This window comes from Miscanthus floridulus, chromosome 1 (assembly GCF_019320115.1).
Source record: "Miscanthus floridulus cultivar M001 chromosome 1, ASM1932011v1, whole genome shotgun sequence".
In the NCBI taxonomy this organism is placed as follows: Eukaryota; Viridiplantae; Streptophyta; class Magnoliopsida; order Poales; family Poaceae; genus Miscanthus; species Miscanthus floridulus.
The window spans coordinates 49,390,134-49,406,407 of NC_089580.1; the positions used below are offsets into that span (position 1 = coordinate 49,390,134).

Below are 16,274 nucleotides of genomic sequence, written 5' to 3' on the forward strand. Positions count from 1 at the left end.
TTCTAGAGAGCAGTTTTTGTGACTGAACACATCCGGTCAGTGCTGATCGGACGCAGGTCAGAGTCTGGTCATAACTTAACAGCTATGTGGCGGGGATAACTGACCGGAGCGTCCGGTCACCCCATAGAGTGTTGACTCAACCTCCTAACGGTTCGTTTTGAATGAGGAGGTATAAATACTTCATCTATTCATCCAATGGAGGTCTCTTGCCTATTTGTTCAGCTGAGAAACACCCTTGAGAGTGCTTAGGAGAGCAAGAGTCTAGTGAGGTGATTGAGATTTGAGAATCAAAGATTAAGGCCTCATTAGTGCAAGGAGAGTAGCAAGTGTGCATCCACCCTTCTCATTAGGCTTGTTGTGGTTAAGTGAGAGTTCATGCTTGTTACTCTTGGTGATCTCTATCACCTAGACGGCTTGGTGGTGATCGGGAGTTTGGTGATCATCCGACGGAGCTTGTGGATGACCCAACTCAAGTTGTGAGCGGTTGTGGGCGATTCACCGCGATAGAGCGTCGAAGAATCAGCCCGTAGAGAGCACTTGATCCTTGCGCGGATCAAGGGGGCTACACCCTTGCGCGGGTGCTCCAACGAGGACTAGTAGGGAGTGGCGACTCTCCGATACCTCGGCAAAACATCGCCGCGTTCCTTCTTCTCTCTTTACTTTAAGCATTTACATTTGAGCAATTCAATTCTTGTCTTTACATTCTTAGAATTGTAATGCTAGAGTAGGATTGGAATCTAGGGTGCAAAACTTTTGTGCGGTAGAACAATAGGAACACATTCTAGGCATAAGAGGTGAAGTGGGCTAAGTGTAGGGTTTAATTATTGCAAAGAATTTTAGAATTAGCCCATTTCACTCCTCCCTCTTGGACATCTTAATCCTTTCAGCTAGTTTCATTTATCTTTTGTGTAGTAAAGAGTGTCCTTGCTCCAAACATGTAGTGGTGAGTTGAGTTTACTAATTTATGTGTAGTTAACCTAGAACTAGAAGCTTGGTAACTGAGCCTTATCTAATCTGGCCCTAAATTAACTTACCATCCAAACTGATCAGTTGGAGTCTTGTGTTGTGACGATCTCTAGTTTGTTGTGGAACGGGACTGCCGGACATATTATACATGGGATGCGACATATATACAGTGTTGAACTGCTTTAGTTTATCCTGGATAGCCAATAGTAGCCCATAACATGCAACATAGTATAACTGTATAAGCATGTGCATGTACTGCTAATTCCTACGATCCTGACCGTACGCACCTAATCTTTCCATGCGACCATGCCCCAATATTTTACCGCTGCTGTCGCTTCCATGCATTCCCGGGTGATGCCTTCGCGCGTGTGTGTTTGCATGCATGGAGAGAGCGAGGGACGCATGGGATGGGTTCACAATGGACGTACAACTAGAGACTATTTGAGAGAGAGAGAGAGAGAGAGAGAGAGTCAGAGTAATATACATGACCATCTTGTAATAAATAATTTAAACACGGTCATCTTGTAAACATTCTAGATCGAGAGAGATAGAGAGTATGGGAGATCAACTTGTGGCGCGCGCGCGCGGCAATAATTGAAGTAGATTGATGGGAGCGAGTGATTTTTAAAGGGCAGATCATCGATTGATGGGAGCGAGAGCTAGCTTAGCAGCAGAGAGAAGAAGATTGGTGATTGGTGGTGATAGGCCGGGCAGCCGTGCAGCAGCTAGAACTAGAAAGGAAGGCTGATGGTAGTAGTTTAAGGACGGGTCCATGCCTGCAGCTAGCATCTATCGACGTTCCTGCGTTGTCGCGGAGCCGGTGGACGCGAGTGGCATGCGTGGGTGCACTACCCTGCACAGCATGCATGCATTGTTGCATGCGAGAGATGGTAGCCGGCTTCGGGGTGTTTGGTTTCTACGTGATTTCCTAACATTTCTGTCACATCGAATGTTTAGATATATATATGGAGTATTAAATATAGACTAATTACAAAACTAATTACACGACTTGTAACTAATTTGCAAGACTAATCTTTTAAACCTAATTAGTTCGTGCTGCTACAGTAAACATGTGCTAATAATAGATTAATCATGCTTAAAAAATTGTCTCACAAATTAGCCTCTATATATGTAATTGATTTTATAATTAATCTATATTTAATGCTCTCTATTAGTATCTACACATTTGATGTGACATAATTTTAGAAGCGACTAAAGAACCGCCTCGCAGCATGCATGCATGCATGCCTCTGCTCTCTGCGCTGGTGTCGTGTCGTCGATCGGGGGTTGGGTGTTGCATGCTCCCTAAAGCGCCGCCCTTGTTGCCAAAGTGCATGCTGCCTACGACCGCCGCGCCGCCCGTCTTCTTATTCGACTTGCTTTCACCTTCACGGCGGGGGCCGGGCACGGCCACGGCACAGTCTCCGATCAGGAGCAGGGGCAAACCAACACCTGCTAGCGGACGAGAAATCGAAAGGGAAACAAAGAAAGAATTGATGGCTCCATCTACTACATTCTACATGCATCTTTCTTTCTGTCTGTCATTTTAATTTATTTGACTGCGTGGGTAGAGGCATTACGATTGCATGAACCATTGGAGTTTTCCATGAATTGTGTTACGTTCCATAGGAAATTAAATGAGCTTGATCATATTATTCTTCATCAATCTCTGCAGAGACTGTATAGGAACAGGGAAAAGTTATCACCGAACATGACCTACATACTGGAAGGATTACTTTTGATGCGTCAATTTGTGCATGTAATGGAAGCACGTCTCGTCTTGCATATATGCATGCATTATATATGCATATAGTATATGAGTCCTAGCAGCTACACAAAGAAGAGAAATGACACACATAGCTAGTAAAGTGTAAACCTAAAAGCCCATTATTTTTGCTTTTTAAAAAGTGAAAGGTGATGGATGGTTTTGTTCATGGCTCGAGGAGGATGTGTCCTAGTTGTTGGTGGGGGAGAGTACCTAGGAAAATTTGCTTACATTTTCCTGTGCATGCATGCAGCAATGCCAATTGGTCGGAACATGCATGCATGCACGGGTCCACCATTCACAGCTCTTGGTCCTACACGCACGCCTAGGCCTTGTTTAGATTGAAGAAAATTTCAACCCGATGAATAGTAGCATTTTCGTCTTATTTGGTAAATATTGTCCAATCGTGGACCAATTAAGCTCAAAAGATTCATCTCGTGATTTTCAACTAAACTGTGCAATTAGTTATTTTTTTTACCTACATTTAATATTCCATGCAAGCGTTTAAAAATTGATGTGATGGAGAGAGAGTGAAAAAACTTGGAACTTTGAAGGGAACTAAACAAGGCCCTACTATATATTGTGATGCGTCTCAGCTTTTTAATGTGCCTGCGTCTGGCACTGTTTGTGAGGTATATATATATGCATGCAGCTGGGTACGCAAGGACACTCCGCAAGCTGCCCAACTCTAGCTTCCCGCATTGTATGTACCTCGTGGCGCATTAGGTTAGAGAGAGAGAGAGTGGTAGCTAGCATCCATATCCGATCGACCTGTAGTTCATGGCGCATTAGGTTTGGAAGAGTGAGATCGAGGCAGGACGATATGTACGTCGTCCTTCGTTATATATACGTACACGCGCTCAATGTTGAATTGTTGACAGACGATGCGCGGTACTTTCTTTGACCATGCATTCATCCGTGCATGGAGCGTCTATGTGCTTGTCCCGTTTGCTTATAAATTTAATAACGAACTCGATCTGCTGTGAACTTAAGCTTATTACAAGTGTTAACGACAAGCAATCATGGAAATGCGCTGCATATAGATACTGTTCACAATGCATGTCATGGAGCACTAGCTAATGAGCCGGCAATTATTAAAATTGTTAAACCAAACTATGCATTTATATATGCTATACATCCTTAAGCGGCAAGTACGACGACGGAAGGGAATTGCTGACGCCCGGACGTCCGATGAGATAAGATTCCGTCGGATGGTAATAACCTGGGCACACTCCCACCAAATGGCCTAACATAAAGGTCCATCAGAAAAACGCCATCGCGCGACCCCGCCTACGGTCGCCAGCCTGCCCGCCCGCACCTGCCGCTGCGCCTTATTGTTCCTGCACGCGCGCATCCGTCCCCGTCAACCTCGTCCCGCCCCGCACGCGTACCCCCTGTCCCCGTCCGCCTCACCCTGCTCCCCCCCCCCACTCCTTCCCCTTGTCCCCCTCCTCTCTCTCTCTCCGCGGGTAGTACCTGGGAACCGGGATGAGGAGCAGCACGCCCCGTCTGCAGGACCCCAAGCGCGCTGCACGCCCCATCCCCCGATGCCCAGGCCATGCCCCCATGACTCTAAACATACCTCTAAAACACAAATACTTGAAATGCAACATATGTCTGAAGTAGATGAAACATTTAGAACATATACTTGCAACATGTGTGAAAACATATGCAACATCCAGATAAAGCACTTGCAACTTGCAACATGAAAACATTTATTGCAACAAAAGACTGAAACAGCTGAAACATTTCGATTGCGGCATATGTGTGAAACATGTGCAACATCCAGATAAAAACGCTTGCAACACCCGTCTAAAACAGATGAAACATTTCAAACAAACGTTTGAAACATACCTATAAAACACTTGCAACATATGCAACATCCCGATCTACTTTTGCAACATCCATATGAACCACCTGCAACATACCTATGAAACATACGAAACACTTGAAACATATATTTGCAACATAGAAGAGGGGAGGTCGGGGCCGGTTGATTCTGGCCTCAGGGTGGGAGCCGACAACGAGCGGTGGCGCGCGAGCACCACCAGCACAGGCCGCGCTCGTGGGTACCCTTGTCTCGGCCGGGACCTGTGGCAGAATCGCCCAAAATAGCACGCTTCCGGAGGCGTCCGTCTTCCACCAGACACTAAGCACCCTAAAAACAAGCTACATCGGACGGTTCCGTCGAGCACACCCCAAGGGAGAACTCGAATAATCCATATTTTTCCTCCAGGATCCAATAATGAGAACGAGTTTACAATACTTAGTCCATTTCATACAACTAGAGTTCTTAGAAATACATTATTACAGTACCAAGTTCAGAGCGAGGAATTTAAACAACGAAATTACAATAAACATCTAACGGTAGAATACAAGGATCCATCCGTGCCTACCAGAAGAATCATCCACACAGTAGCTACTCTTCAAGCTGCACCTGCAACAGCGGTAAATAAACCCTGAGTACACAATGTACTCGCAAGGCTTACCCGACTAGTGAGAATAATTTTCTGACTCCAAAGGATATGATAAGCTTTATGGTTTGTTGGGTGTCCTTTTTGCGGAAAGCAATACTAGTAGTGAATCTTTATGTATGTCTCTTATTAACAGTCATGATTAGTTTATTATCTAACCATTCTAGGTAGGCACCTGTTCTACTTTCAAGCAAAAGTTGAGCAAACAGATCCATTTTACCATCTTTCATCTTCTAGTTCTTACTACGGTGCTAGATTGTAGACAAGTCATACCGGATTACCCGGTGATTCACGAATCAATGTGCATAGCTAGGTACCCCAAAACACACGCCTCACTTGTACCCCAGGCACAAGCTGGACCAACCCACCACTCTCCTATCAAGGGGTTCAGGTCCTCGTCAAAACTTGGACTCCAAGCCCCCACACCTGAGTTTCGGACTCAGTGTGGTGCTTAGACCTCCACCATCTCCGCCTCCAATCAGTCGGTCTAGAAAGAGTCGGAACCCACGACAAGAGAGCAACGAGCCTTCCCTGCTCCCATAAACAAGTACGTGATCATGATAATAAGTCTGTGACCTGACTAGAATCCAATGCAATGGTCGGTCCTTAACCAACACGGATAGAGAAAACAGTGTAACCAAGCTATGCTCTGTTGGCCGCAGGACACAACCTCTTACATCCACCAATACCCATACCATATCCCTATCTGGTCTCTATTTCTTTTCACCATTTTATCATGAGAGTGATAATAATAATCACCTATTATGAGTAACGGCAGGTTACTCACGCTACCGAAAAACCTAAGCATAGCAGCTACTCGATCTAAGCTAGTAGGACTCATAGGTAGGTATATCTATGCATGTAGTTTCAATATAAATTATGTAACATAAATGCACATCATATATATTTCCAATTATTATTCAAAATAAGGGTTATGCACCGAGGCTTGCCTTAGGCAGGCGGGGTGTCAGCTCAGTCAGTCAGTGGCGGCTCCGGAACCTCCTCCTACATGAGAATCTCATCCTCGTACTCTTCAATCACCTCCTCGAACTCATGATCTCCTATGATCATGATCTCCACCAACTCGTTCTCTACATATATGCGATGATGATGCAACACTTAGCATTAAGGCAACAACAATTCTTAAAATAAGAATACATCTAATAAGCCACTAAGCTAGCTCTAAGGACTAAGATACCGAGCTAATCATCATTCCCATCAAACTGGCAGGATTTCACCTTCAAGTGCTACTTAACAACTAAAATATATTCTTACTCTTATTAACGATTTACTATATACTAAAACAAGAAGTACTTAGCTGCCCTATTTATCAACCTATTTTAAGGCTACAAAAATTACAGTGAGCACATAATAATACAATGAATCTACTGTAAAAATTTCATGGACAAAACTATTACCCATTTGCCACAAAAATTCCTACAAATATTAATCTAAATAATACTAAACACTTACAATTGATTTAATATGCCTCAGTATCAACCCAGACATGCATAAACTAACTATGCCATCAGATAGACAACATTTTTTGGAACTAAACAAAATTTATTTCACAATTTTTGGACATCTATGTGAATTGATATTAATTTTCAAAGTTTAGCTCAGAAATTAAAATATAAAGGTATTTCTAATTCCTTAAGAAAACGAAAAACGAATTCCACTCCGCGGCCCACCACCGTGCGGCCCGCGCGGACGCGGCCCACCACGAGAAGGCCCACGACCAGGCGACCCCCGCGCGCTGCCAACTTCGCAAAAATGCCCCCGCGCTAAGACCGAATCAACCCATAGTCCACTGCACTATTTTCCGAGAGAGAGAGAGACTATGCGAATAGGACCCTGCAATCTATTGCCTTTACCACGGAAATGTCCCTGGCCACCCCTACGCGTGTCGGCGCGGCAGACGTGGCACTGGACGGCCACGCCGGCCAACTGGGACCTGCCTCGGCCCAGCTAGCGGGTCGACCTACACCTACAGCCCTAGCGCCTACACTAGCCGAAGCTACGGTAGCGACGGAGCTTGCTGGAGTGACGACCATGGTAAGCGGCCGCATGCGACGGTGGCGTGACCGTATCGGCCACCCTAGACCACCGCGCAGCTACTAGCTAGCACGAGAGCATCACTAGCTTACCCTGATCGCGGCTGCGGTGATGGTTCGGTCAGAGATACCCCGAGCAGGGCTGGCCACGAGCGGTCGACGGGAGGCGGCAGTGCTACACGACGGCACAGCCACGTCAGCAGCACCGGCAAGGCGGTAGAGGTGCAAGTGAGGCGCACAGGGTGCAGTGGAGGTGGAGGTAAAGCTCGTGGAGTAGTTGGTTGGGCGTGGGATGGTGCGATTAGTGATTGCCCTCGGCCACGGCTGAACCCGGCCTTAATGACACGGCGGAGGGAAAACTCCAAATTGAAGCACGTCGTGACGTAATTCAAGGCGGGGTGGGACGGTTGGCACACGGACGCAAAGGCGGAGACACAAGCACGCGAGATTTAAGGCAAGCTCCCGCGCTCTGGCTCACCGGGGTCACGACGTGACCGTGGTGGGAAGCAGGGGAGGGCGCAGCGGTGGAAACAACGTTGAGCAGTGACGCGGCTGGTGCTCTTTGGCGGGACACGGGCGTCGCAACGGGGGTACACACGCTTGGCGCAAGCGGCCATGGCTGGCTCTGACCCACGTGCCGCAATGCCATTAATGGCGGGCCGAGGCACCACAGGGCGGCATCCCACGTGCGCGGCAGCAAGGCAACAACGACGCGGTGCAGGAGCACATGGCGGTGCAGTGGCAGCGAGGCACGGCATAGCGATCAGGTGTGCAACGCAGTGACGGGACGGCAGTGGCAGCGTCAGAGCGTGGTGGGCAACTAGGCGCAGGGGGGTGGGGCGCGGCGGCTCGCGTTGACGTCTAGCTGGTGCACCCGAGCGGGCAGCCTGCGGCTGGCCAGCGCATGGCCACACGCGTGCGTGCACGTGCCGACACCGCGACGTCGGGGCAGCGGGCCCGGTGACTGCGCACAGACTGGGAAGTCGCCCAAGAACGCGCTGTGCACGGTTTTTAAAGCGTTCGAAACCTCTAACCAGTTGCTCCAATCCCCAAACCAACTTCGCTACACCTTAGGGGGTCCATTAGGCTACTAAAATAAGCCATAATACTTCACTATTCCTTAACTCGATTTTCTTACAAAAATTACCAAACATAGCAATGTCTAGCCTACCAAAAGTTCATGAATTTTTTTTAAGTGTTGAATAAATTTCTATTTCTAGTTGCATTTCCAAGCTATCGAAAATAGTACTTAACAATATTATTTATCAACACCAAGTATTTCATTGCCTTCTACAATGTTCACAATTCAAACTTTATTTGAGTGCCGCATACATGTTCTATAATGTTTTTGCTCAATAAAATTAGTTAACACCCTTAGGCCATGTTCGTTTCTCCTATAATTCATCTTTTCAGCTTGTTTTTCAGCCGGAACAGTATTTTTCTTATACAACAAATCAGCTAGAATAGTGTTTCGGCTTGTTTTTTCAGCAAAGCGAACGGGGCCTTACTTGCTAACTTTATAAATCGTGAACTAACTTTTCGTTTTACGTTTTTATGGTTCGTTTAAGTTACAATGCTTCGTCTATCCATTTGACCACATGCAATATCACTTAAGTATGATGCTCATGACATGATTTAGTAAGTGATTAGCGATGCAACACCATGGGTGTTACAGGACCGATCTGAGGCGCACGACGTCATGCACCACCAGCACTAGCCGAGGCAGGCGGCACGCCCGACGACGCGGGAGCGAGCAACGCAGGTGGGCACGCAGTAGGACCACAGGAGCAAAGAGCGAGAGCGCGCGCATGGGCCGTTTTATTTCTTTCACACAAGGACATGTACGGTGTTAACAAACACCTGAACTAGTAGCATCTAAAATGCTACACTAATTAGCGAACTCATCATAGACCGGTTGGTTGGGTTTCTTATGGTGGAACCTGCTCATCCGGGTTTAAGTTCTTGACTTAGCACAGGTGCTCGTATTTTTCTGGATTTATTTTAGGATTTTTGTCGACAGCGAGACACCCGTGGTGACTTTGTAAATCTCGAGATCTGCCAGCTCAGTTATGGTTAACGTTCGTGTGTTCATAGGGGTGAGTGTGCATGCGTGTTGTTAACATTTACGTTGTACCGTGTAATTCTTAAAAAAAACGCTACATTAATTAGGCCAACACTAAAAAGATATTACCTCGATATACTTTGAGCACAATAGGGTTTCTTGCGGTGCAATGTAGCAGTCAGGTCTAAGTTCACATTGGCCCTGTTCCACTTACCCCATATCCGACTTGTTCGGCTTCTTTTTCCAGCCGGAACATTATTTTTCTCTCACAACATTTCAGCCATTTCAGCCAGAACAGTGTTTTTTAGCCAATTTCAGCCAAGATTCAGCAAGTCGAACGGGACCATTAACACTAAGCCCAAATACATGTATTTTTCTGTATTTATTTCATACAAAAATTAACGACGCTATTCTTTCTTTCAGTAGTTGTGGAGGACGTACCCATCTACCAATCTTAGGATGGCGTATAGAGGCGAGTGGACGCATAGTTTTTATGCACTTTTTTTGGGGAAAAAATGGTGAAAACATGTTTGGAAGCTTTGGTTGAGGGGCATTAGTTTTCTAAAATATCGTAGTTTTATTTAAAAAATATATAAAAGAAATCACCAGACCCTTTTTGTAGAAAAATATAGTAGACCTCCAGCAATCTATTTGTTAATAGAACTTCATAATCCAACCCAATCTCAGTTCAGAACTCTAAAAATGCACTGCAGCAGGTCCTTGGAGTTCCATAGTCTGTTGGCGGTTAGAAACCGCAATCCCTACTTATACAAAGCAGCATCAGAATTCAGAATGCTTTCTGCAAAAATTCCACACCCGCATCTGAGCTTTTCACTGAAGGATACAAATGAGAAAATTTAGAACCTTTTTCCTCAACCAGCGTGGCCGTCAAACAGTAACCTAGAAGGTATTAAAAAATCACATTGCCCCGAGAGCCTGGTGAAAGCAAAGCCCGAAGTAACAGTTAATGCCCAAAGTCACACAAATGCAGTACTATCCTCTTTCATGGTGTATACAGTTCCTCAAACCCAATGTCCTTTGATGATTGACGTATAGGTTAGGTCACCTGAAATGCAATGAGGAGATTAGTAGTGTCACTACCAATTTGCATGGCAAAGGCAAAAACAATTCATACAAATTAGATCATATAGTGGATTTTGGGTACAAAATGCTGTTCTATATCTCAAGCGGACTGAAAATCGGGGGGAAATTACGATACATCAAACATTGTAAACAACACATTAGAAAATATTCCCTAATATTCTTTTTTTACTCCCACTTGTAGGATGAATAGTGAATGCTAGAAGTGCATGCAAAGTGCATACATAAATAATATACACAGTCATTTCCCTAAACTATCAATGCTAGCTTCCAAAAGAGTAAAATCTATTGAACACAAACCTATCTTTAATGCTGCCAAAGAAATTTAATAATACTATAATAATATATATATCTTCAACAAGCATCAGAGATCCTGGTCATCTGGTGTTAGTGCTGCAAACCTTTTTCAATTTAAAAATATTATAAAACAAAAAATGTTCTACAACACACATACACACAAAGAGAATTCCCTGTATTTTAACCAACCCCATCCCAGCACTGAGGCATGATTCATCATCCTTTGCTCCTAGCCTCCTACTGTCCACATTTATACCCTTCTTCATGTATGTGGTCTATAAAACAGCAAGTCATGTTTAATTGATAATATTGTTTGAGCGACAGAAGAAACATTTTAGCGTAAAAATAATCATCTAGCCTGTCTAACAACATTTCAGGAAATAAGTATAGTTTGTACAAAGCCAAAGAAAAATATAGGTGCAAAATTTGGTCCAGACGAAACCAACAGCAGCACCATCATGGCACATGGGCACCAAGGCCAACTGAAAATCAAATCACCGCACGTCTAATGATCATGAATCTCTAATTTGTAGAACTTCTATCCAAAGGCATATGACTAGCTTCACTTTGGTTTTATATGAAGCCAAATAAAAACAAATCTCGCTAACAATTTGGCTCCAAAAAAACAACAACAGCATTTCCAGAATTCCAGTTTAGTATTATACAGACAATTTCAAACACTAGCCAGTTTCAAAAACTAAAAATACAAGGAAAGCAAAGTACAAAGTCCACCCAAATACAGTAGAAAGAACACACAAACATCTACTGTTAAGAACCAAAGGAAACAACTCAATAGCCAATACATTACCACCCTTTTTAGTGCACTTTACATATCTACTGATCTAGCTAGATGGAATTTCAGAACTAGAACACTGCCATTCATTAGATACTAACAAAGTAACGGTAAAGATGTTCATACCAAAATGTGAAGAAGTTGCAAGAATGAATAATGAGGATGGCAAACCTTAGAAGAGATTCTATACAGCACTAGTTACCAGAACATGTCTTAGCTCTTCCTCTTTCCCTTTGTCATGTCGCCAAGGAGCTCCCATTGGTGTTTTCCAGTGCAGCTAGAAGCATAAGCAGCAGCAAGACCTGGGACACTCATCTCGTGAGGGTGCACAAGTTTACCCAGAAGATTATCATTGCCCATCAATGCAATAGTACTGAAGCTTAAACTAGAAGTCAGCAATCCCCTGTCCTTGAGAAATTTCATCAAGTAATAACGCGGCAACAACCGACGCTCCACACTATACAATAGCAACACTGGCCGATACACAATGTCTGGCATCTGCAACCCAACATCACCCATTAGAAAATCCAAGTTTTTATGAACCCTTTCCGGAGCTAAGTTCAGGATATTTGGCGCCTTTCTCACTGCTGATGCTATATCATCCCTCGACCACCCAAGCTTCTCAAACAGCTGTATCTTACTATCCAGCTTCTCACGGTTGAAGATCGCAAACCTCGTGAACGCGAAGGGGAACACCCACGAGCCCTGCTGGATTACCAACTCGGCAACGCGTGCCAGAGTTTCCTGGAGGTGCTTAGTGCTCCTGACAAGTATCCGGGACAAGAAAGTGTTGGGAATATCGGAAATCTACATCCCGCATCGCTGAAGGAGGGCCAGGTTGGGCTTGGCAACCTTCTCGAGGCTGACGCTGAGGAGGCTGCCGTTCATCTTGACGAACCGCAAGAGCTCGTCGAAGGAGCCGAAGACCCCAAGCCAGAATTCAAAATTGCGGCGGAGCGAGCGGCTGCGGAACCCGGTCTGGGCGGCGAGTACTACCTGGACGACCTGGTGGCTCGACAGGCCGAGGCTGCGGAGCTCGGCGACGCGGGGGGACAGGGTCTTCCCCGCGTCGGCGCAGAGGAGTCTGGGATCTTTGGCGACAACGGTGGCGAGGTCGGTGCCGGAGATGTCGAAGCCGGCCAGGAAGGCGAGGACGGCGTCGGGCTTCGAGGGAGACCTGATGCCGGGGATACTTTTGGATGCCTTGAGGGCCTGCACTCCGGAGAGGCCGCATCTGGCGACGGAGGTAGTCGGCGACCGTGAAGGGGTTGCTCGCGGCGGCGCGGAACCGGAGAGGAGGCGATGCAGGAGGTAGAGCCGCGGGACGAGGAGAGTAGATGTGGAAGAATGCAATTTCGGAGGCGGAGCATAGCGTCGGGAGCGGCCGGCGGCGGGAGGGATTGCGGTGAGTGAGATTGCGCCTTCAGCCTTGGGCCCTTGGCAACTCCACAATCGAAGGCCGAAGCATCCAATTTGGGCCGTAGCACCTCATCCAGATTTCAGCACTTTTCATCACACTCCAGCCCAACTCTCATTTTCGTTGCTCAAAAAAAAAAACTCTCATTTCAGCCTCCTATATTCCATTTAGCTGTATTTTATACATAATATTACCAAGTTTACAAGTATTCTATTTGTATATAAACAGCATTGTTTTAGATTTGTATTTTTGAAAAGGCTTTAATTTTTAACTGATAAATATTTAACAAAATATTTTATATCAAATAATTTGCAACGGTTGTATTTGAACTGTCACCCTTTCAATGTCTATATTGCAATCTCTGTCTCCAACAGATATATTTTTCACCTCTCTCTATATGTGTGCTCTTCACTTGATTCATGCATTATACTTTTTCATTGTGTTGTTCCTTTTCCACCAGAAATAAAGTTATCTAACTCGATTGCATTCCTCTTCCTCGTCTGATGATGATGATTATTATTATATAGACCTAATCCTAACTATATTACGCTAAGAACACACTCAATAGCAATCTCTCCACGCTTCACAAATGGGTGGATTTGTACCTAGGCATCATTACATTCATTTGGACTAAGAAAGCGGTCATTGAATGTTTTATGAAAAATCCAGTCTATATCCATATTTTCTTTTTTTTTTATTTGTCGCTCAGGCGCCTTAGCATGGATTGTTCTCTATTTCTTCCTATACTTTGTGGAAAAAAGAGATATATGTCATAAGTGGGCAGCTTGGGTTACCATGTTTGCAAAAAAGATTAATGCAACATTAATGATTAGTCATGGAGGACAAATCATGATGATTAGTCATGAAGTACCGACTGATTTTTTGATCAATACAATCGTATTGGTGAAAGTAGTGTCATAGAGAGTCTTAGAAGGTTTGACAAGGTTTTGTTGAAGTGTTGGATAAGAATATCTTAGATCTCCAAATGAGAATGACACTGATAGATTACTTGCAATCGGGAAGTGGAGAGGTTTTCCCACATGCTTGGTACTTTGGATTACATGAATTGGAATTGGAGGAACCATCCTTCAGCATGGCATGGTCAATATACTGGGCATGTGCATGAGCCAAAAATAATCATTGAAGCTGTTGTTGCTTAAGATATTTGGATTTGACATGTTGTCTTTGGTTTACCAGTCATGCAATGATACCAATGTTCTTCATTGTTCTTGTCTGTTTGCAAAGCTAGCTGAAGGAGATGTTCGAAAAGTCAATTTTACCGTTAAAGGTAAAAGTTATACAATGGGGTATTACCTTTTAGATGGCATATATCCTCAATGGGTGGAGTTCTTCAATCTCATTTTGCCATTGTTCGTGGACTAGTCTATCTCTCGGATAAAAGACACCAAGAGAAATAATGTCAGTTCATGACGATGTCATCATACACACCATGATTGTTGAAGATGAGCAAAGTCAAGATAAAGATGAATAGTTCGGTGTCAACCAGGTTGTGAGACATACTCTAGGTACAGTTCGTAATCCTACATAGGATTTTCGTGAATTCATACTATCACAAATATCACAAACAGGCAACTCACACCCAACCTTTTGAGTTTCACACCAATGTTTCGCCAGGTTTAGTTGTTACATTTACGTCCTCGGTGTTTCCTTTTTAATTTAGACTGAAAACAAGTATACAATATTCGTAATTATGTACTATGAATGCATGCTTGTATGGAAAATAATTGCCCCAGCAAAAAGGGTTAGGAATTCTATTCGGAAAGTCTGATTCACATTCCATGCCAATGCCACCTCTGTCGTGCACACTCGCCTCTGTCAGCAACGCACCTCTAACCAAAGTGCCTCTGCTTTGGCAACCACCTGCCAACCTAGTCTCGCACATGCGCAATGGGGGAGAGGAGTCTCCTCTGCCACTAAGACACGAATACCAGAAACGTAAAACGGAAATCAAACAGGATGATATTTGCGTCATGGATTCATGTTACTACTCCAGAAAAGGTCAATGGCCTATCGATGGAGCGACGAATCGGAGTGACGATGACTGGTTGAAAAATGAATGGTACAGACCATCGACAGATAGATTCATCCACTGATGATACATGCGTCTGTGCTTAGTTTACATCGATCTCGTGCAACTACTACACGCCGGCCTACGACTGAAACAAGTAGAGTACAAGAGACCTCGCTCGCCGGAGACGGACGGACGGGTGGATCGATCTGACGACACGCATGCAATGGCGCGGCTCAGCTCGCTCGACCAGCTTAGTTGCCGGGGACGAAGTTGGTGGCGTACGCCCAGGCGTTGTTGGCGACGGGGTCGGCGACGTGGTCGAAGAGGTTCTCGATGGGGCCCTTGCCGGTGACGATGGCCTGCACGAAGAACCCAAACATGGAGAACATGGCGAGGCGGCCGTTCTTGAGCTCCTTCACCTTGAGCTCCGCCGCGGTGTCCGGGTCATCAGCGAGCCCCAGCGGGTCGAACGCGCCGCCCGGGTACACCTTGTCGAGCCCCTCGCCGAGCGGGCCCCCGCCGACGCGGTAGCCCTCGACGAAGCCCATGAGCACCACCTGGACCGCCCAGATGGCCAGGATGCTCTGCGCGTGCACCAGGTTGGGGTTGCCCAGGTAGTCGAGGCCGCCCTCTGAGAAGATCTGCGCCCCCGCCTTGAACCACACGGCCTCGCCGAACTTGACCCCGTTCTTGGCCAGGATCTCCGGGAACACGCACCCCAGCGCGCCCAGCATCGCCCACCGCGAGTGGATCACCTCCAGCTCACGGTTCCGCGCGAACGTCTCCGGGTCCGCGGAGAGACCCGCCGTGTCCCACCCGTAGTCGCCGGGGAACTCGCCGGTTAGGTATGACGGCGTCTGCTCCGAGAACGGGCCGAGGTACTTGGGACGGTCAGGGCCGTACCTGCATAGCAGGTCATGCATGCATGCATGTCAGTTACTCTCAGCGAGCTGATTTGATGACACAAGGGAAGAGTGCAAAGCAGAGAGCACGTACCAGATGCTCTGGGGAGCGCTCTTGACGGTGCGGCGCATGGTGATGCGGCCGCCGGCATCGGCGCCGGTGGCGGGGCGGGAGACCAGGGCCTGCCCGAGGAAGCTGGTGGTCTGGTGAAGCGCCGACGCGGCCATCGTCGTTCTGTGTGTGTGTCCGTCCGGTGGTGAGAATGTTCGGCTAGCTGAGTGGTGGGAATGGCCGGTGTGGTGAGGAGATCTTTATACGACGGGTCGACGGCTCAACGGTGCGCGGCGCGACTGGTGGACGCGCGACGCGCCACGTTCGTGCCCAGGCCATTGGCTGCCGCTGCGCCTCTC

The 16,274-nt window shown here is 46.2% G+C and overlaps 1 protein-coding gene and 1 pseudogene across 1 annotated transcript; both read right to left on the reverse strand.

The window, feature by feature from the left end:
* Window positions 1-9,997: 9,997 nt before the first annotated feature.
* LOC136483203 (transcription termination factor MTERF8, chloroplastic-like) lies at window positions 9,998-12,882 on the reverse strand (annotated as a pseudogene).
* Window positions 12,883-14,995: 2,113 nt separating this feature from the next.
* Window positions 14,996-16,154, reverse strand: LOC136515519 (chlorophyll a-b binding protein, chloroplastic-like). Its single transcript, XM_066509107.1, has 2 exons — window positions 15,958-16,154; window positions 14,996-15,864 (listed from the first exon to the last, which is right to left on the reverse strand). Exons 1-2 carry the CDS (start codon window positions 16,089-16,091, stop codon window positions 15,213-15,215), a joined length of 786 nt encoding a protein of 261 aa, XP_066365204.1. The 5' UTR covers window positions 16,092-16,154; the 3' UTR covers window positions 14,996-15,212.
* Window positions 16,155-16,274: the final 120 nt, after the last annotated feature.